The sequence below is a fragment of the Apteryx mantelli genome, chromosome 29 (genome assembly GCF_036417845.1).
Source record: "Apteryx mantelli isolate bAptMan1 chromosome 29, bAptMan1.hap1, whole genome shotgun sequence".
Classification (NCBI taxonomy): domain Eukaryota; kingdom Metazoa; phylum Chordata; class Aves; order Apterygiformes; family Apterygidae; genus Apteryx; species Apteryx mantelli.
This window is the reverse complement of record NC_090006.1, coordinates 4722571-4742576: the sequence shown is the minus strand read 5'-3', so window position 1 is coordinate 4742576 and position 20006 is coordinate 4722571. Positions and strand designations below refer to the sequence as shown.

Below are 20006 nucleotides of genomic sequence, written 5' to 3'. Positions count from 1 at the left end.
GGGGTGGGGAGTGGGGGGGGGGGGGCCGGGCCTCGGCGGCCGCGTGTCGGGGACCTGCTCGGGGGTCGGCTCCGGAGCAGCTTGTCCCCGGGTCGGGGGGGGGGGTGGCTGCGTGTCCCCCTGCCCTGTGCGCGCAGCGCGCAGCGGGCGTGCACGCAGCTGGGAGCGAATGCAGCTGGGGTGTGAACGCGAGAGGGGTGTGAGCGCAGCTGCGGGGGAACGCGGCGGGGTGGGGGCCCGCGCAAGAGGGCCGTGCAGGCGCCGTACCCGTGTGATGGCAGCGGCGGGGCTTCTAATTAGAGCGCAGCGATCAGCGGCCCCGGCGGGGCGCGGGCGCGCCGATGCGCGGCACGTGGGGGCGCGCTGCGGGCGCGGCCATTCCCGGCCGGGAGGCGGGGGGGGGAAGACGGGGGCCAATACCCCGCGGGCGGAGCACAGGAGAGCGGGGGAGGCCTCCCCCCCCCGGTCCCCTGGGGTGGTACCTCCCGGGCGCGCCCGGCCAGTGGTGCGGGCGGGGCGGGCGCGCATGCGCCGCGCGGCGCCGGTGCTCGGCGCTGCACACGGGGACGGGAACAGGAGCGGCAGCGCCTCCCCGTGCCGCGCCGGCGCCCCCGGGGCCGGGCCGAGCCCAGCGCTGCCCCCAGGCCCCGCTGAGCCCTCCGCTCCCCGCAGCCTGGCCATGGACCCCCGGAGGCCCCCGTGCCGGGGCGCCGGGCCCTTCCGCCTGCCCTGCCCTGCTCCCGGGCCCCGGGCGGCCCCTGGACCCCCCACCCTGGGCAGGGCGCTGGGGGCCCTGGGCAAGGCCCAGCGCCTGCCGGGGCCCGGGCACCAGGTAGCAGCTGCAGTAGCACCCGCCGGGGCCGCGGGTCTCGTGGGGTGGGGGGAAACGCAATGAAATCCCGGGCGGAGGCGTCAAAGCCGGAGGGGAGGAGCTGCCTGCGGGATCTCCCAGAGCATTCCCTCCGGAGTGCTTGGGAACGGGCTCTTAGGGATGCCCCCCCCCCCCCCGGCAGCCCAGCCGATCCTTGGGGAAAGGGTGGGAATGGGGGTTTCTCTGCGGCGCTGCCGCCGGGGTTGTGATCCCACTGGGAACGCCGCCAGCATGTCCCGGGCAGGCCTGGGAGCAGCGCTCCGCCTGGCGCGGCCCAAAGCTTCCCCCGTTTGCCCTAAAGCTTTCTCTCCGCAGGAGCCGCTTCCCTCCCAGGCGTCGCTCTCCTCCCTGCTGTGGGATCTTGGCTTCGGGACTGACCCGCATCCCGCCTTGGAGCGCGGGGACGGGCCCGGCGGTGGGTCAGCTCCCGCCGCGCCTCCACCCGGCCTCGGCCCCCCACCGGCCCCCCAGCCCCTCTCCCTTCCCGCGGGCCGGGCCCGGAGCGCGGCAGTGGCTTGGCCCCTCTCCGCGGCGGAGGACGGTGAGCGGGACGCGACGCTCGGTGCCCGGGGCAGGTGAGTGGGGCCGAGCCGGGCTCCCGCGGGGCTCGGGCGGCCGAAAGCCGCATCCAGCTGGGTGCTAAAAATGATGCCGTGTTTTTTTTCCGAGCGACGGGAGTGGCCCGAGTCCCTCTGGCTGTTGGGTCACCAGCGGCAGCTGCGCTCCAGGGCCATGTTCGTAGGTGGTCTGGGGCCGGGGAGGGATAAAGATGCTCCGTGAGCGCGATGGAGCCCCGCTGCCCGCGCAGCGCCCGAAGTCGGTGTCGGCGGTCGGGCCGGGTTTTGCGCTCCCGTCTCCTGGAAGCGCTTTGCTGCAGCCTGCTTGCGGGCGGCAGCACTGCACGGCCGGAGCGCCAGGCCTCTCGCGGCTCCGTGCCAACCGCAGCAGGGGTGTCGCAGCCGCCCCCGGCTCCGCGGTGCCCGTCCCGCCCTGCGCCGGCGGGTTGCAGCGCCACCCGGGGCTCCGCACACTGGGACCGTCGTCGGGAGCTTCCCGGCGCACGCGCATCGTTGACTCGGCTCTCTGTCCTGCCCCGCGGCGGGAATGCAGGATCCTCCGGCGAGGCGGCGGGCAGGCGCCTCCCGGCCCCCCCGGCAGAGGAGCTGTGCTGTTCAGCGCCAGCCTCGGCGGCGTGGCCCCGCGCCTGCCCGCCCGGGACGCCCCGCTGCCCGCCCTGCAGCCCTCGCTGCCGCCGCCGCCGCTGCTCGCCCCCGCGCCCGACCTCCCCCCGGCCGCCGGCAGGCAGTAAGTGAAGCACCGGCAGCATCCGCACCGGCTCCTCTCCTTCCCCGGCTGCGGAGCGCGGGGAGGCGCCGACCCGCCTTTGTGCATCTCCCCTGCAGAGCGGCAGCGGCGAAGCCGGCGTCGAAGGGAGCCGCTTCGCCGCTGGGCCTGAACGTGGTGAAGATCCACTGCCAGAACGAAGCCGTTTACCAGTACCACGTGTCCTTCAGGTAGCGGCACCCGGCGGGCGCTGTGCCGTGCCGTGCCATGCCGCCGGCACGCCGGGAGCATCCCTCCTGGGAGGGCGGGATGCCGGGGCCGAGCTTTCCTCCCGCAAGTCGGGAACGACGGCGCTGGGCTGCAAGGTTGCAGGTGGGCCCTGCACAGCCGCAGCCCTGCGCTGCCGCATCCCTGGGAAAGCCCGGCTCTTCCAGCGCCCTTCGGAGCAGCCGCTAGATGGAGCGGGCAGCGCGGACACGGCGCGATCTGGCTCGTGTGGGCAGGCCCGGAGGGCTGCTGCAGAGGAAGGCTGGTTCGAAGCCTCCCTTCTGCCTTCCCTCGGGTGCAATAAGCAGATTAGCTGCAGCTTTTCTGCTCCGGGGGTTTCTGAGCCCTTAGCGGGGAGCAGCTGGGGCGGAGGGTTGCGAGCACGCGCCGTGCAGAGATCGCAGCAGATGCAACGGTTCTCGCTCGCGTCCTGCAGCCCCGACGTGGAGTGCAAGAGCATGCGCTTTGCGATGCTGAAGGAGCACCAGGCGGTGACGGGAGACGTCACCGCGTTCGACGGCGCTATCCTGTACCTGCCCGTCCTGCTCCCGCAGGTGAGCTGTAACGCTGGCGCCGGCCAGGCCGGCTCGCAGAGGCTGGCACCGAGGGTTAATCTGCAGCCGGGCGAACGCTTTGCAGCAGGAGGGGCCGTTTTGGCAGATCCGGAGGGGTGGGCGTGTGCCCAGCCTGCGTGCCGGGGAGGAGAGCATCCCTCCTGCCCGGCCTGAGGCACCTTCTCCCCGCAGCTGGTTGGTCTGAAGTCTCAGAGGAGGACGGACGGGGAGGAGATCAGCATAACCATTCAGATGACCAAGGTCCTGGAGCCCAGTTCGGACCTGTGCATCCCCTTCTACAACGTGGTTTTCAGGAGGTGAGGGAAGGCCCAGGCCCCCTTCACGCGCTGCGTTAGCCTTTCTCCCCTCGGAGCCCTGAAACGATGCTGGTTTTTCTTTTCTAGAGTGATGAGAATTTTAGATATGAAACTCGTTGGGAGAAATTTCTTCGACCCTACCAGGGCCGCCGTGCTGCAGCATTACAGGTGGGTGCTGGACATGATCGCCTCCCGCGTGCTCGCTCAGGCGTGCCGATGCTGTGCGTGAGATGGGGATGTGGGCGGCCTTCAGCGAGTCTGTCTGGGGGAACGCAGCCGGGCTGCGAGGCTGGGGACTCTTAAGGAGCATCCTTGAGTCGTGGCTGCGGCAGGCGCAATGAGTTTCTCTCTCGGGCCGTGCACCCGGTCCGTGTGACAGAGCAGGGCTGTCCTGCACGGCTCCGTGTTCGGGCCGACAGCTCTGTCACCATCGCAGCTCAGTAACCCGAGGCTGGAAACTCGGAAGTCTTTGCTTGGTTAGCTCTCGCCCTGCTGTCGGCCAGCTCTGGTTAGCGTGACCTCAGAGCGCCTATTTTCTGCAATGCAATTCAGGGGTTATTAGCTGGAAGCTGGCAGCCAGCTGGGAAATAAATTCTGTATGTTTTGAACGCTCTTTGGCGAGCAGGACGGCTGCCCTGCTCGTCTGGCACAGCCGCGCAGACAGCTCTGGCGTTAACGTGAACTCTGTTGTGGTTCTTCCCCTTGGCGAAGGCTGCAGATTTGGCCGGGGTACTCCGTCAGCATCCGGAAGAGGGACGGAGGTCTCTTCCTCTCGGTAGATGTCATCCACAAAGTCATCCGGAGCGATTCTGTCCTGAATTTCATGTAAGAGCAGAAAAACCTGGAGGAGCCCTGCAGGTCTCTGGTGCCTTGGGGAGCTGCCTTCCGGCATCTGGGACGGCTCTCGGCAAGGGCAGTGCTGTGTGCTTTCCCTGAGGCCTCCGATGCCTCTGGGGAATAGCCAGTGCTAGCAACCGCCGTGGCTTCTGCAATGAGACCGCTGGTTTGGTGCACGCGAACCACCTGGTGCCGTTTTGCAAAGGGCATTGAGCCAGCGTGATCATTCTGAACGTGCAATGCGAGGCTTTTCCATGCACCTCTTCCTGGGCTGCCGCGGGGTAGCGGGAGCAGGGCTGCGAGTGCCTCCCGTCCAAGGAGGAAGCTGAAATCCAGCTTGACTTTCTCCCCGCCGCAGGCACGCGATCTACCAGCAGAGCGCGAGCAGCTTCCAGGACGAATGCACCAAGCAGCTGGTCGGCAGCGTGGTCATCACCCGCTACAACAACCACACGTACCAGATCGACGATATTGACTGGAACAAGACCCCCAAGGACAGCTTCACCCTGACCAGTGGCGAGGAGATCACCTTCGTGGACTACTACAGGTAGCATCAGTGCTCCTTCAGCTTTAGGAAGGGTCCGACACCCGGCTCGGATGCCGAACAGCCTTTTCCGAGGCTGACGAGCTGCAGGCTTTAGTGCAGGAGCAGGAAACCAACTTGTGAAGTAGTTTCCTCTCCCTGCCGTTTTTCCAGCAAAACCTACGGGATCACAGTCAGAGAGCTGGACCAGCCGCTGCTGATTCACAGGCCCAAGGAGAGGCTGACGCCGGAGGGGAAGGTGAGGGCTGCCGCAGAGGAGCCCTGCGCGTCCCAGCCCCTCCGTGATCTCTGCACCGGGAACCCTGCTCTGCCGAGGCAGGAATGGGGCTGGCGGCTCCCCAGACCCGAACAGGGGAGGTCAAACCCGTGGTCTCTCCTCTCTCGGCTGCTCCAGCCCCCATCTCGCCCATCCCTGGGAGAGCAGGGGCTTGCAGCGCCCTTTCCGTGCACAGCAGCGTGCTAACAGGGCCTGGCCTCTTTCCCTGCAGCATCAGCTCAACACGATACTGCTCGTGCCAGAGCTCTCTTTTATGACCGGGATCCCGGAGAAGATGAGGAAGGACAATCGAGCGATGAAGGTCAGAGCGTGCTCGCCTCGGACAGCCCCACGCGCGTGAGCCTGCATCCTGGGAGAGGGCCTGGTGCTTGGCAGGCCGTTTCCTGGGACGGGCCTCTGGCTGCGCCTGCCCGTGCTGGGCTCTCCTAAACCTTCGCCCTTGTGTTCGCCTGGTGGGAGATGCAGCCCGGTGGGCGGCTGGTTGGGAGAGCCGAGCCCCAGCCGGCCATTGCCTCCCCCTCCCGGGGAGCCGGCACCGGAGGTCGGACTGTGGTTTCACGCAGGGTTTCGGATGCGGCGCGGGGCGGGGGATACAGGGCTGTGGTTCCCAAACGTGCCTCCTCCCCCGTGTGTCCGGCGCAGGACCTGATGTACGAGATGTCGCACAGCCCCAAGCAGCACTACGCTCGCCTGTGCAGCCTCCTGCGCAGGATCGAGGAGAACCCGGACGCCACGCGGGAGCTGATGCGCTGGGGCCTGCGCCTGGACAAGGACATCTGCAGGGTAAGGGCTGCTGCCGGCACCTGGATTTTCGCTGCAAGAAAAAGGCATTTGGGCTCAGCGGCTGTCTAAGTAGTGCGTGGGGGGCACCAGAATTACTTTCAGTTTCGGCTCTTCAGACCCAGGGCCGAATCCTGCCCCTGGAAAGGATCAACCTGAGGCACAGCACCTTTACGCCCTCCGAAGACCTGAACTGGAACAAGGAAGTGATACGGGAAGTCTGCATCTCCACGGTGAGCGGTGGCTGCAGGAGGAGCTGCCGTGCGGAGCAGGCAGCCCCTTCAGCTCAGCCGTTAAAACAACATCCCTTTGTTTTGAAATTGGGATGGGTTTTCTTAGTGCTGGAATCCAGACTGCTCCGTTCCTGTCTGGACACGGAGCTGTGTTTTAACTAAACCCCTCAATTTATTTACATTGGCCTTATGTTTTGGCCTGCTCTTCCTAAGGAGGTTAGAGGTATGTGGCCATGGTGTCTGCTTTCCCACCTCCTCCTGAAGTCGCTGTAGGTTTTCAGCCACGTTGGACTGAAGGAGTTGAATATTCCTGTGTGCCCAGTAGGTTCCTTGGGTTGCTTTCCCTGTCCCAAATTTCCCTTCTCTGCTGCATGGGGAGAGGCTGCTGGGCTGGGAGCCGAGTGCTGCATGCGGGCATCCACACGCTCCTCCCGCTCCGTGTGCCCGGGCTGCTGGCTTGCTCTTTGCTTCCGGGCGAGCCGCTTGGATGTCTCCGTTTCTTTGTTTCCTTCTGTGCAAAACCGCGGTGCGAGGGCTGGGAGGCTGCAGGGGTAGAGAAGGGAGACGGTGCTGGGCACGCTGCCCCGTCCTCCCGGCAGGATGCGGCCGCGGCTGGGTGCGATGGGCTCGTAGCGGGATGGCTTGCCGGGGAACGCAGCAGCTCGGGAGCCGCGGTCCGACCCCGAGGGCTTGTCCTCGCCTCCCTCCTAGATTGCCATGAATTACTGGCTGCTGGTTTACCCGAAGCGCGTGCAGGACCTGGCGAAAGAGCTGGTGGCCGTGATGGAGAAGGTGTGCGGCCCCATCGGCATGCAGCTAAACCCGCCCGCCTGGGTGGAGCTGAAGGACGACCGGATCGAGACCTACGCCAAGACCATCAGATGCGTGCTGGCTAGCGAGGTAGCGGCGGGCCTTGGCCGTAAGCGGGTATCTGCAGGGCGGCTCGCTTCCAGCCCCGCGGGGACCGGCCCCCTCGTCTCCCGAGGCCTTCAGTGAGGAGAGGGGAAGTTTTCCCCCCCCTGCCTCGGGTGAACGGCCCGATGCAGCCCAGCCTGGGCTTTCCCTGCGGCCCGAGGGACCTGCCTGGGCCGGCTTGCGTTGCCTACGGGTGGGACGGGCAGCCCCGCAGAGGCTGGGCAATGCCCTGCTGCCCCAGGGTCTCGCAGCAGGCAGGTCCTCGGCGGTCGTTATTGCCATTAAACGAGGCTAGCCTACGCACCCGCAAAGGGCCAGAGGCTGGATGGAGCCCGGCAATGGCGTGTCCCCTGGGGAAGGTTGTCAGGCTGCTGTTCGTGGGTCATCTCGGGCTGGGGCTGGGCTGCCCCGTGGCCAGAGCAGCCTCTGCCTGCGGATGGACTGTGGCAAAGGCGGCTCTGCATGTTCCCTCCTCCCCGGCTTCGCTTCCTTGCAGCAAAAGGTGCAGATGGTGCTCTGCATCACCACCGGTAACAGGGAGGACTTGTACGGCGCCATCAAGAAGCTGTGCTGCGTGCAGTCCCCGGTGCCGTCGCAGGTGGGTGTTGCGCTTTGCCGGGCCCTCGAGGCGTGGGAGCTCTCCCCTTCGAAAGCGGCAGCCTGCAGAGCCGGGGAGGGCGCAGGGAGTCAAGCGTGCTCCTCCGGCCTCGCTTTCCTCTTCTCCCGTCGCTGCAGGTCATCAACACGCAGTCCCTCATGGGCCAGGCCAGCAAGATGAGGAGCGTAGCCCAGAAGGTCCTGCTGCAGATGAACTGCAAGCTGGGCGGGGAGCTCTGGGGAGTCGACATCCCCTTGGTAAGGCGTGCAAACCCCCCCCCCCCCCCCCCCCGCCGCGGGAGCCTCTGCGCGCGCGCGTGTGCTTGCGTGCTCACGTGCGCAACAAGTTTGCAAGCTGTGTGCTCTAAACTGACTTTGCATTTCTCTCCCCTGCCTGGCACACGCTTGCACAGGCGCTTGGCTGTTCCCTGACCCTGTTAGGGGAAGGCTTGCCGAATGAAAGGGGCATTGAGTCTCTCCCCGAAACCTCCCCTTCGGTCTCTGGCAGGGGACTGTTCTTGCTGTTCCCTTGCAGGGCCGTGAGCGCGGGGAAGGGAGGGTGCAGTGATTAGCATGCTAGCCAGGGCGGCGGGGGAATGTCCTGCTTCGCTGTCAGGCCGCTCTGTGCTGGCAGGGCCAAATCCACAGTTGTTAAGCACTAGACTTTCTGGTGGCTGCAAGAGCAGTTTCTCGCCTTGACTGATGCGGTATTGTGATCACAGGCTTCCCTCGGGGAATGCAGATAAAGCCTCTGCAAAGCTGGGGACCGGCAGCTCTGCTCTGTGCGTGCAGCTAGAGAGAGCGGGGGCAGGACAGGCCACAGGCCTCGGCCTCATTCCCCAAGTGTTCGGACACGGCTCCCGGAGAAACGGGGAGTCGCGCTGGTGCCTGACTCCATCTCTGTGTTCCCGCCTCCCTTTTCCCTTCGCAGAAACATCTGATGGTCGTCGGCATGGACGTGTACCACAACCACAGCAGGACTACGCGCTCCGTGATCGGCTTCGTCGCCAGCACGAATCAGTACGTCGCTCCCGCCTGGGAGCGCTCTGCTTCTCCCCTGCCTCTGCCGTGTCCTGCCGGCTCTGCCCGCAGGCGTCCGGCCCCCGGGGTGCAGGCGTCCAGCCTAGCTGCGCTCCCGCTGCGAGTGCCCGCCTGCAGCTGGGCTCCGGCGTTTCGCACCTCCCTGTTTGCCCTTCTTTTCCCCTGTGCTAACGCCAGCGCTTTGTTTGCCGCCGTGTCCCTGCGCGGTGCTACCTCGCCTTTCCTAGAAAGGGGAGAAGGTAACGACTTCCCCTTGGCTGCTGCGCTCAGCAAGGTCTGCGAAGGCGTTTGCGTTGCCAGCCGCTAGCACAGAGCGTCGTCTTTGATGTGCCCTTTGCGCCGTGCTGCTGGGAAAGGCGGCCGCGAAGGCCGAGCTGGAATTTACTCCAGTTTGCACAACCGCTCTGGACTTTGGTTCCCGAGCGCGGGTGCCTAACGTTCGGCTCTCTCTGCCTCGAGGGTCCTCACGAAGTGGTACTCGAGGGTCGTGTTCCAGATGCCGCACCAGGAGATCGCCGACAGCCTGCGGCTCTGCCTGGCCGATGCCCTGCAGCGCTTCCACGAGGTGAGGCCGCGGGAGCAGGGAGCCGCAGAGCCCGCAGCGTGCCACGTGCTGGCTGCCCGAAAGCCCCCCGAGCTGAGGGGCTTCAGCATTTCTATTTTTAAAAAAAAGTCAGCCTAAATTCATGCAAGTGAGTAAATAGACTCTGCAGACTTTGGACTGGATGCAAAATCTGAAGTGACCCAAGCGTGACCCAGGAGGCTCGCTCTTATCTCGGGAACGCGCTAACCTGCCTTGAGGATTAGTTTGCACTGGGGCAAGTGCCGCTTTACTCCTTTGCTCGTATCACCACTTGAGCCACTAAGCCTTGTCCTGTTGTCCCGCGTCCCCAGCGTGAGAAAAGCGACGCGGGGGTCTGCGCGACGGGGCAGGGGCCGTGGGCGTGCGGCTCACGCGGGCCCAGCCGTTTATCCGGGGCCCGGCAGCAGCAGGGCTCTGCTCGGGCACTGCCAGCTCACAGGCGCTGTCGGCTCTTGCCATTTTTCCTTTTCCTCTGCAAATGCTAGGGAAACACCCTGGAAAATGGAAGTTTGCTACGATGGATCTCCCATAGGCAGGGTTAGAGCAAACACTTCTCTCTGTCCTGCCAAAGTCTCTGAAACCTGCTTTGAAATGCATTTGCTCAGGCTGAGTTTTGCCAGAAATATTCAGCGCCCCTGAGGGCAGCCGTTGTTTGTGATCCAGCAGCGATCAGGGACCTGGCTGGCTTTGCATCCCGGGCAAGATGCTCCAGAGTCGAGCCAGGACGTGTTGGCGCTGCTGTTTCGTGCCCAATCTCCCACTGGCAGCGCAGTCAGGGAGCGAGTCTGTGCCCTGCCAGCCCGTCCTCTTGGGTTTGGGGAAAAACACCCGTGACCGCCTCATGTTTGTGCTTCCCCAGGTGAATCACTGCCTGCCCAAGAAGATCGTGATTTACCGAGACGGCGTGTCCGACGCCCAGCTCGACACGGTGGTGAAGTACGAGATCCCGCAGCTGCAGAAGTGCTTCGACACCTTCGCAGACTACAAGCCCAGCATGGTGGTGGTCGTGGTGCAGAAGCAAATCAGCACCAACTTCTACTCGACTGTGGCGGAGAATTTGGTGTCCCCTCCGCCGGGGACGGTCATCGACCACACGGTCACCAGCTCGGAGTGGTGAGCGGCGGCCGGGCCGTGGCCGGCGCGTGCTGAACGGCGGGTGCTCTCGCCCGGCTTGCGCAAACCTTTTCCTTTCGTCCCTCTCAGGGAGGATTTCTTTTTGTTGGCCCATTGCTCCCGCCAGGGCTGCAGCGTCCCCACGCGCTACATCTGCGTGCTGAACACGGCCAACCTCAGCTCCGAGCACCTGCAGAGGTAAGGGCAGGCCTCTCGCGGCATCCCGCGCCGGCGGGGGTACCCAGCCCTCCCTGACGTTCTGCAGCGCCCCGCGCCCGAGGCGAAAGCCTGGTTTTACTGCAAAACAGTTCCCTGGAAAGGGAGCCGGGAGGGCAGCCGGCACCCGCACGAGCGTGGGGCTGCCTGCTATTACGGGGTGAGCTTCAGCTGGGAGGACTTGACAGGGAACGAGAGGGAGGAGGTGGATCGCATCCCTCTTACTCATCTCTGAGCAAGGAATAGCTGCGAGGCTGGTAAACAGAACCCTGCGGCGCCCAGCGCTGGCCCGGCCTGGGTGCCGCTGCAGGGGAGCAGCTCGGGCGCCGGCGCTGCAATCGGGCACCATCAGCACCCGGGCAGAACCCGGCCTTTAACTCGCGCAGGCGGGAAGAAAATACCCCTGGGAGCAGGTGTAGCCTCGCGGGCTTCGCAGACCTTTCCCCGCGGCTGCTGGAGCCAGCCCCAAAGCACGGCCTTGCCTTTGGGAGAAGGGGAGAAGCATTTCTGCCGGCTTCTGGACGCGATGGCAAGGGAGCTGGGCTCCCCCGGGGGGGCGGCAGCGCTGACCCGCTCCGCTTTTGCTGTTTGCAGGTTGACTTTCAAGCTCTGCCACTTGTACTGGAACTGGCCGGGCACCATCCGGGCGCCCGCGCCCTGCAAGTACGCTCACAAGCTGGCCTTCCTCTCGGGGCAGGTGCTGCACCACGAGCCCGCCATCCAGCTCTGCGACAAGCTCTTCTTCCTATAGCCGGCGGGGCGGGAAGCGCTGGGGACCGGCGCTCCGTGCGGCGCTGGCCGGCCTCGTCCCGGGGCTGTCCCTGGGCGTGGGGCGCCCGAGCCGCTCCTGTTGAGTCTCCTGCGAGGGGAATGTTTTTCCTTAAGTTTGTTTTGATGAGCGTATACATATGGTTTCTTCGGTTCCTTTTCCCTGTTGCTTTAAAAAAAAGGGCGCTCTGCGGCGCTAGCCGGCTTGGGAAAAAGTCCTCGAGCGAGCGGCTCCGGGCAGAGGGAGGCGCTTTGCCTCCTGCCTCTTGGTTCTTGTCTCTGCTCCGTGCATGGAAACAAAAGCAGCCCCTGGTTCAAATCCACCTTCTCCGTTGCCAAATCCAACGCCCTGCCGGCAACGCAAAGCGAGCAGTAGCAGCGGGGAGGCCTCAGCCGAGAGCTGCTCTCCCGTCCCAGCCGCTGCTGGGCTCCCGGGACGCCCTCCCTTTCCCCCGCCGCGCTGCCCAGGACGCGTTGCGGAGGAAGGGATGTTTCTGGCGTGGGGAAACGTGGCCGCGGGGCTGTTTTCCTTGGAGATGTCTCTGGCACTCGGGTGGAGGAGCGAGGCCTGCCAGGAGCATCGGCCGTGGCGGCGAGGCCTCGGCACCGTCCCTGCCCAGGCTCCCTGGGTGCCTCTGCCTGGTCTGGATTAACCCCACGCGGAGCCGGCCTGCTTGTCCGATGCTGCCGGATCCCAATGCACCGTCCCGTGTGCCCTGTGCTCCTCGGACTTCCCCGTGTTGCTGCTGAATGCAGAAACCAGAGATTTCCACGTTTCTCCCCCATCTCTTGCTTTGCCTTCAAGACAGCGGCAGGTTTTAGCTTTTACTTTGCTTTTTTCAAGCTCTTGTTTCATCAAGCCAGTTCCAGCTTCGTTGTTCATCACGTGCTTAAACAGTCACTACTTCTACAAGGAGAAGCCTTTATTTATTTATTTATTTTTATTCTTTCACCTGTCAGATTGATAGGAGAGCACAAACATCCCAAGGGAAAAATCACCTAGTTGAATGTTTCAGCTATTTCACGTGCTCTGTTGTTTTGGTCGGGGGTAGGAGATAAGTTTAAGAACTTGGAATTTAAAGCTGTCAGCGAGCAAATTTGAGCTGCTGACCGAGGTCTGCGGAAAGCATCCCCGAAACCACCTGGACTGCGCTTCGGAGCGGCGTCGGGGAAGTCCGCGTGCGTCCAGCCGGCTGCTCCCCCTGTGCAAACACGGGCAGGGATTAGGCTGCGGCCGGGAGCCTCGCTGGCCGGGCCTGGGCTCGCCGCCTCTCTGCGCAGTTTTAAAGCAAAACGTTAAAAAACATTTTCTTTTTTTTGGTGTAACTGTAGCCACCCATTAACTTCAATAAACCTGTTCCCGGCAGCTTCTCCGTCTCTCTTCTCCAGGGGCTGGTTTGGGGGCTCGGGGGGAGATGGAGGTGGCCCTGGGATGATGCCCATCCGGCACGGAGGCTGATCTCCATTGGGAAAGGGCTGAGCGGGAGCCAGGCTGGGAAAGGGGCCATGCCGGGGCGGCTCGTTCGTCGCTGCTGGGGCTAGCGCTGTACCGGGAGCGAGCCCGCTCCGAAGACCTCGGAGCAAATACCCGGCGTGGAGCCGGCTGTGGCTGTACCAGGCTGCCGGCGGCGAGCTTGCCACGGGGGGGATCGGCGCCGCAGCGCGCCCCCTCCTCGCCCCGCACACGCCGGGTTTTTCCTCCCGGGTTAATCATTGCCTGCACTGCGCCCCAGATGTGTCAGCACCCGATAGCGCCTTTTATTTCGGTTTATTTGCAAGCCCCACCGGCGCCCTGTGGACTTTGGCAGCCTCCGCAGAGCCCGGCCGGGCGGAGGCTCCGGTGCGGGGCCGAGAGCTCAGCCCGGAGCAGAGCAGGACGGGGGCATCCCTGCCCCGTGAGCCCCCGAAACGGCTGGGACCCCCCGCCACCGCCCGTGCGCTCCAGCCCCTTCCCGCGCCCGGCTGCACAAGTGCCTGTAATTATCCCGGCTCCCAAGGCTCCTGGCCTAATAACACTAATAACAGCCGACTTTTTTATAAAGCCCCGTAATTGCTGCAGGAGCCGGGGGGAGGGAGGCCTGCTCGTCCTTGGCGGCTCCTTGGGAGCAGAGCGGGGAGCTGGCACACGGGCCCTGCTCCGGCAGCGTTTGGGACGTGGGGACCGGGGTGGGAGTGGCGACGCTGCGGCGGCGATACCTGGGACGCCCCCGCTGCTGATGAGCGCGGGCCCGAATAAACCCCGTCCCGCCGGGCCCGGCAGGCCAACCCGGGGTGCTGACGGCAGCGGGGGCCCCGCTCTGTAATCTGCCGCAGACAGGTATAATCAGGGCGGCGGGGCGGGCGCTGCCTGGCGCCGCGCCGGGAGCTACAAAAGCCGCTGTCGTGCCCCGGTGCGCGGCTGGGGGCCGAAGCTGGGATCCGCGTCCCGCGCGGGCAGCGGTGCCGGAGGCTTCGCCGCGTCTCCTCCGGGCTGGTGAGGGCCTGGCACCGCTTTGGGGTGCCCCGTGCCCCCGAGGGGTGCCTGGGGGGGTCAGTGCGGGGGCTGTGGGGTGCCTGGGGGGGTCAGTGCAGGGGCTGTGCGGTGCCCTGTGCCCTCGAGGGGTGCCGGGGGGGGTCAGCGCGGGGGCTTTGGGGTGCCCCGTGCCCCCGAAGGCTGCCTGGGGGGGGGTCAGCGCGGGGGCTTTGGGGTGCCCCGTGCCCCCGAAGGCTGCCTGGGGGGGGTCAGCGCGGGGGCTGCGCAGTGTCCCCGGGTGCCGGGGTCTGGCCGGGCCCCCGGTGCGGCGGGGGAGGGGGGGAGGAGGGGGGGGGGTCGTTGCCCTCCCGGAGCCACGTGCTCGGCGCCGCGTGCTCGGCGCTGCACAGCCCCGCGGGGGCGGGGCGTGGGCGGGGCGCGGCGGCGACGCGGGCCAATGGGGGCGCTCCCCGTGCCGGCGGCCGAGCATGCGCGCTGGCGCGGCCGGGCGGCGGCGGGCGCAGGGCCGGGAGCGGCGGCGGCGGCGGCGCAGTTACGGCCCGGAGCGCGGCCCGGCGCGGGGCCGGGGGCAGCAGGTAGGGCCCGGAGCGGGGCCGGGGGCCCGGCGCGGGATGGAGGCAGCGGCCGTGGGGCCGCTCTGGGTAAAGGATGGAGGAGCGGGGCCCGCGCCTGGAGCCGGGACGGGCTATAGGGGACTGGGACGGGCTATAGGGGACTGGGACGGGCTATAGGGGACTGGGACGAGCTATAGGGGCCGGTGCTAGTTATAGGTCTGGTACTGGCTATAGGGGACTGGGACGGGCTATAGGGGACTGGGACGGGCTATAGGGGACTGGGACGGGCTATAGGGGCCGGTGCTAGTTATAGGTCTGGTACTGGCTATAGGGGACTGGGACGGGCTATAGGTTCTGGTACCAGTTATAGGGTCTGGGGCTAGCTATGGGGCTGGATATGGGACCAGGGATGGAATGGGCTATGAGGTCTGGGACGAGCTATGGAGCTGGGATGGGCTGTGGGGTCCAGGACCACCTATAGGGTACAGGACCTGCTATGGAGCTGGGACAGCTATGGGACCGGCTACGGGGTCCGGGACCGGCTATGGAGCTGGGACAGCTATGGGATGGGCTATGGGGTCTGGGACCCACTATGGGGGCCAGGACCCGCTGTGGAGCTGGGACAGCTATGGGATGGGCTATGGGGTCCGGGACCGGCTATGGAACTGGGATAGCTATGGGATGGGCTATGGGCTCTGGACCCAGACAAGGGCCAGGCAGGGATGGGGTCTGGGTTGGAGGGCTCAGGGCACGGGTTTGGGGTCTGGGAGCGCTGGTGGAGGCTCGGGGAGCAGGGAGGGCTTCAGGCAGGGTTGGGGCACAGGGCGGAGGGGGCGGCTGTGGGGTCTGGGAGCAGGCAGCAGGCAGGCTGGCATCGGGAATGGCACGTGGCACCGGGACGGGACCGTCCCGGGGCTCTGCCTGGCCACGGGTGCCGGCGACGAGCCATGGGGCCGGCAATCGGGGTCGCTGCAAGAGGCGCCGGAGCGCGGTCCTGCCCGGTCCGCAGGCGTCCCGTTACAGGCACGAGGGGAGCTCCTGGGCCACGTGTTTTTTGCCGCCGTTGGCCCTGCGCCTTGTCTGGGGGTTGCCGGGGGGGATTTCCAGGCGAAAAGTGCTATACGAGGCAGCGGGCTGCTGGTCTCTGGCCGGCCCTTGCGAGGCTGCCGGGGAGGGGACAGCAGTGCCACCAGCCACCCGTTCGGCTGCCTGGACACCTGCCCGCTAGGGCCTGGACCGACGCCTGCTGGAGACTTTCAGGGAAAACTACGGGAAAAGAAATGTAACGTTGGCCGGATGACGCCTGGGGGGAAAAAGAGAGGCGGCAGTTGGCCGAGCCGTGGCGTGAGCATGGCATGCTGCCGCGGAGGAAGGGAGTGGACGTGCCCGAGGGCATGGAAAACCTCCCGGCCCGCGGGCAGGTCCAGGGCCGTTCGCCGCGGATTGTGCAGGCGGTTTTTGTGCATCTGCTCCGGAAGGAGGCTGGGACCGCGAACGGCAAACAGCCTTGGTTGAAGAGGAGGGGAAGGGAACTGCAAGGCAGGCTCAGCCCGACCTTTTCCGAGCTGCTGGTGGTAAAAGCGGCTGCAAGCGGCGCCTCTGCCCACGGGAGGAAACGTGGGGCAGGAGGAGGGATGCCGGGCCAATGGTGGCTGCGAGCTGGCGACGAGGCGGGTAGCGATGGGGGGAAAAGCGCGCGGCGCTGCCGGCACGGCGGGCCTTCGGCGCTGTCGTCCGCCCAGGCTCAAAACAAACAGCCCTCGGACCCGATGGGAATCGTTCCCTGGTGTCACCGGCTCCTCCAGGTGTGAAGGTGCAGATTGCACCTCTGGCCGCAGCTCCCGCGCATGTGCCGTGCTGGCGATCCCACTGCCGCGTTTCCCCTGGTGGCTCGCTGCCCCCCACCCCGGGCGTTGCACCCCTTGCAACAGCGAGCGGTTCCTACGTGGGATTTCGGGAAGCGCCTGGTGAGGTGTCGGTGGCTGTGCTTGTTTGCTGGTGTTTTTTCTTTGCACAAGTTGTTCCCAGCATCCCCTTCCCGGTTGGGAGGATTTTGCAATCGGGATCGATAGCCCTCGGGAAGCTTCGGGGGGGGGGGGGTGAAGTTAATTTGGGGAAATGAGCCGTGGACCCGTGACCGAGCTGGAGGCTCCGGCTCTTCCTCCTTCACGCTCTTCCTACCCTGCGTCCCCCTAGGGCATCGACCCCCTGCATCCGACGGTGGTGGGGCCAAGGCGCGCTTGCAGGCTGCGTGGCGCTCCGGGGCCGAGGGCAGGTTTCCTCTGCCCCGTCCCGCCACCGCGGGGCCGCCGGGAAGGCGAGCGAGCGATAAAGTAGGTCAAACGCCGAGTTGCGCTCGGCAGCGCTGCTCCCAGGTGCTGGGGCCTGGCCAAGCCGAGGGTGCCCGGAGCTGGGACGCGGGCGTCCCCCCTCCTCCTCCTCCTCCTCCTCTCCGGTCCCCCCGGCTCATCGGGAAACGCCACGGACTGCCTTCGCCCGCGAGTCGAGCAGGCTGCGGTGCTCGGAGAAGCGGGCGAAGGGCCCTGCGACCCGTGCAGGCAGCGAGAGGACGCCCTTGAAGGTCAGACGCGGAGGGGATGCTGGCCAGCCCGGGGGGCTCCCGGGGGGGCTGCGCCAGCTGGCCACGGCGGTGGAGAGAGCGCACCGAGGTCGTGGCGGGGGTTTGCCTCCCCGGGGCGTTCGCTAGCCTCCTCCGTGCTCCTCTCCGCTGCGCTCCTCCTCCTCGGGAGGAAGCAGCCGGCGGGGCTTGGGTGCATTTTGCACCCTCCGTGCCTTGCTGTGGCCTCTGCCATGGTCAGGGGGGTCCGAAATTCCCAGCCCTGTCTGTGCCACCCCCCTTGCGCTCCCCTTCCCGAGGGGCGGCTCTTCCACCTCGTCCTTTCCTTGAAATACGAGGGGCCGAGCTGGAGTCAGTGAAACTCAAATCCCTGCAGGGCACTCCCTGCCTTTTGTTTGGCAGCCGGGTAAAAGGTGAAGTCCGGCTTTGCACCAGGTATTCCAGGGGTGCCCGTCTCCGGGGGCGGTTTTGGGAGAAGCTCGGCGGTGTGGCTGGCGCCGGGCAGGGCTCTGCGGTGTGGGAAGGCTGCGTGCTGCGGCCCCGGCGATAAGGGCGATAAGGCGGGTGCTCCGGGCACGATCAGCTCCCGCGGAGCGGGGTGCCGTGCGCACATTGCTCGGAGGTGGCAGGGGGCCGAGCGAGCCTCGGGGCCGGACGTGGGAAAGGCACCGCGTGTCCCGGCCCGGTGACGTTCGGCGCCACGTCCCGAGTGTTCCCAACCTCGGTGCCGCTCGGAGATGCCAGCGTGGAGAGGGAAGTGCGGCGGCGCCCATCTCGGGAGGAGACGCTTGGGGTTCGGAGTGCCAACGTGCGGCCCTTTGCCACCCGTGGGCTTCCTGCCAGCCGGCGGCCTGCGTGCCTTTTGGGAGAGCCACCGAGCGTCCCGTGTCGCCGCCCTGCCCGGGGAAGCACCTTTCATCCATCGCGCCCAGCCGCTCTCCCTGGCGAGGCTGCTGCTTTGCAGGTGCCTCTCGAGGCCTTGGAGAGGGAGGATTTGGCTTTCGAGGGGGCCTCAACGAATTCTGGAGGCCGAGGAGGGTGTTTGGCTTCCGCTGGCAGAGGCTGCGGAGGCAGAGGTTTCTTGGGTACCTGCGCAGAGCTAGTGGTCACAGTCACCAGGATGAGGGCGCAAATCCAAATGCACTGGGCTGGCCTGCCGGAGAGAGGAGCTTGTTCCCCCGTTTTGGGAGGAGAGGGGTTAAGTCAAAGCATCTGGGCTAAGCCCTTGCAGAAGGAGGCTAAAACCTCCCAGGCTGGCGCTCTCCTGGAGAACAAAGCTGGCAAAGTGGCGGTAAGCTCTTAAAGCCCGCGGGAATGTGGGTCCCTCCGAAGGGGCAGGCAGTGGTTGCTGCAGAGGGAGCCGGCTCCGGCCTCAAGGGGATCGGGGCTGCCGAGTGCCTCCGGCCCTGCTGCCATGTGCACGGGGCATGGAGCAGCCCTGCCGGGCTCGGCCTCGCCACCCCGGGCAGGACTGTGCCTCAAACCAGCCAAGTCTATTTTCAGAACAATTGGTTGGCCGGCGTTCAAAAATGTCTCGGGCCTGTTTTTGGAGAAGACCGAAATCTGCAACCCGTCAGCACGGACGGCTTGTTAGCGCAGAGGGGTGCTGACGCGGCTGGTGGCAGAGCAGCAGCCGGGATTTGCCCGGCACCGGAGGCAGGGCCGGTCCCGTCCCACGGAGCCGTGCAATCGGCACTGAGCACGGAACCCCCCCCGGGACGTCCCCCTGCAAACTGCTTCCCCTGAGGAGCCCCCGGGGCTCGAGGCAGCGTGCATCCCGGCGCCCGAGTCCTTTGGAGGGGAAGCAGCGGGCCTGGAGCGTGGCCTGGCTGGTAACACTTCATGCCGTGGTACCTGAGCATCCCTCCTCCTCCTCGACGCTTCGACCTCCATCACCAGTGGGGATCTGCCTGTTTCCTCTCCAAAGGCTCCACCCTGGAGCGGGGGCTCGAACCCCGTCTCCTGCAACCCGGGAAGCATGGTTTCGGCTCTGGTTCCTCTGCAGCCGTGGGAGTGAGAAGTCCTCTGGGCACCGACGTTTGGTTTGGCTCGGGTGCTGCTCGCAGAAATGCCCGGGGCTGGGAGGAGAGACGGCTGGAGGTGCAAGATGTGCTGCCTCCCAGATCAAAACTCGCTTTGGCCTCCGTGGCTAAACACATGCCCAAAGGGCGCAGCTGACCTTCCCAGGGAGAGGGATACGTTTCCTGGCGCGCTGGGCTTGCCCTGATAAGGCCTTGTAGCAATGTTTTCGCCAGACCAGAGCAGTAACCTTTCCCTCCCATGGAAAGCCTCCAAGTCCACGGTGTCCAGGCGGTTAGCAAGCCGTGCTGTTGTCCCCGGATTCGTCACACGTCCGGTGCTTTGGTGGCAGCTTGCTCCGTGCACCGTGATGCCGGTGGGCAGCAGAGGGTCAGCAAGGATCCCGTCTGCCTGGGCAATGTGTGTGCGGGGCATTTTCCACCCCAGCCGTGCCACGAGAGGCCTGCGCCCTCTCTGCGTGGCTGATGCTATTCCCGCTCGTCGCAGCAGCGTGAGGCGTGGGGGGATCGCGGGAGATGCGCAGACCCCCAGGACCCAGCACCGGCTGGGATCGGCCCCGCCGGCGGGCGCGCGGAGGCGGCGGGTCAGCCAAGCGCAGCTGTGGAGCGGGGAGGGCAGAGTTGTTTTTCTGCGCGGCAGGCGATGTGTCCTTGTGAATCCCAAATCTGCTGTTCACCTTCCAGTAAAGTTTTTCCAGGAAGGCAAGGCTGGGCGCAGCTCCAGCGTCTCGGGCGGACGCGTCGGACGTGAGCGGCCTCCCATGTTCTCTCCCAGGACCTTTCCCTGCACCCGGCGCGCGGTGGTGGGTGCACCCGGCACTCGCCCCGCACCTCTGCCGCTTCACTTTTATTGATCCCCGGCATATATGAAAGGAGCAGAGAGGGCAAGGATTGATTCTAGGCAAATATTATAAAGGCATCTGCAGTTCTGCCCTGGAAGGATGGGGTTCATTGTAATTAGCATAGTTAAAATATAACTTAATGACCGTGCCACCTCTGACCCCTGGGCTCTGCGTCCTCCAAAGTGCCACGCGGGTGGGCAGAGCTCTCCCGCTGCCTCTGCAAGGGTCTGTGCCGAGGTGCGCGCGTCCCTGCCCAGCTGGCAGGAGCAGGGCCCCGGCCGGGTGGGCACTGCCAGGGCCCGGCTCGCCGAGGAGCCGCGTTG

The 20006-nt window shown here is 65.9% G+C and overlaps 1 protein-coding gene across 1 annotated transcript; it reads left to right on the top strand.

Annotated features, from left to right (window-relative positions):
• The first annotated feature begins 1640 nt into the window (after nt 1-1640).
• On the top strand, nt 1641-12556 carry PIWIL2 (piwi like RNA-mediated gene silencing 2). The gene is made up of 19 exons (XM_067312268.1): nt 1641-2176; nt 2275-2385; nt 2859-2976; nt 3169-3293; nt 3381-3461; nt 4005-4118; nt 4489-4677; nt 4828-4912; nt 5163-5252; nt 5594-5734; nt 5851-5964; nt 6676-6864; nt 7376-7477; nt 7615-7734; nt 8408-8496; nt 8977-9082; nt 9960-10213; nt 10304-10411; nt 11024-12556. Exons 1-19 carry the CDS (start codon nt 1641-1643, stop codon nt 11178-11180), a joined length of 2829 nt encoding a protein of 942 aa, XP_067168369.1. The 3' UTR covers nt 11181-12556.
• Nucleotides 12557-20006: the final 7450 nt, after the last annotated feature.

What these genes read in the sequence shown, in the direction of transcription:
- PIWIL2 (XM_067312268.1), top strand. Translation starts at nt 1,641, where the DNA reads ATGCTCCGTGAGCGCGATGGAGCCCCGCTGCCCGCGCAGCGCCCGAAG. An exon ending in ACGGTCACCAGCTCGGAGTG is followed by an intron (nt 10,214 to 10,303) that starts GTGAGCGGCGGC and finishes CGTCCCTCTCAG; the next exon opens with GGAGGATTTCTTTTTGTTGG. An exon ending in AGCTCCGAGCACCTGCAGAG is followed by an intron (nt 10,412 to 11,023) that starts GTAAGGGCAGGC and finishes TGCTGTTTGCAG; the next exon opens with GTTGACTTTCAAGCTCTGCC.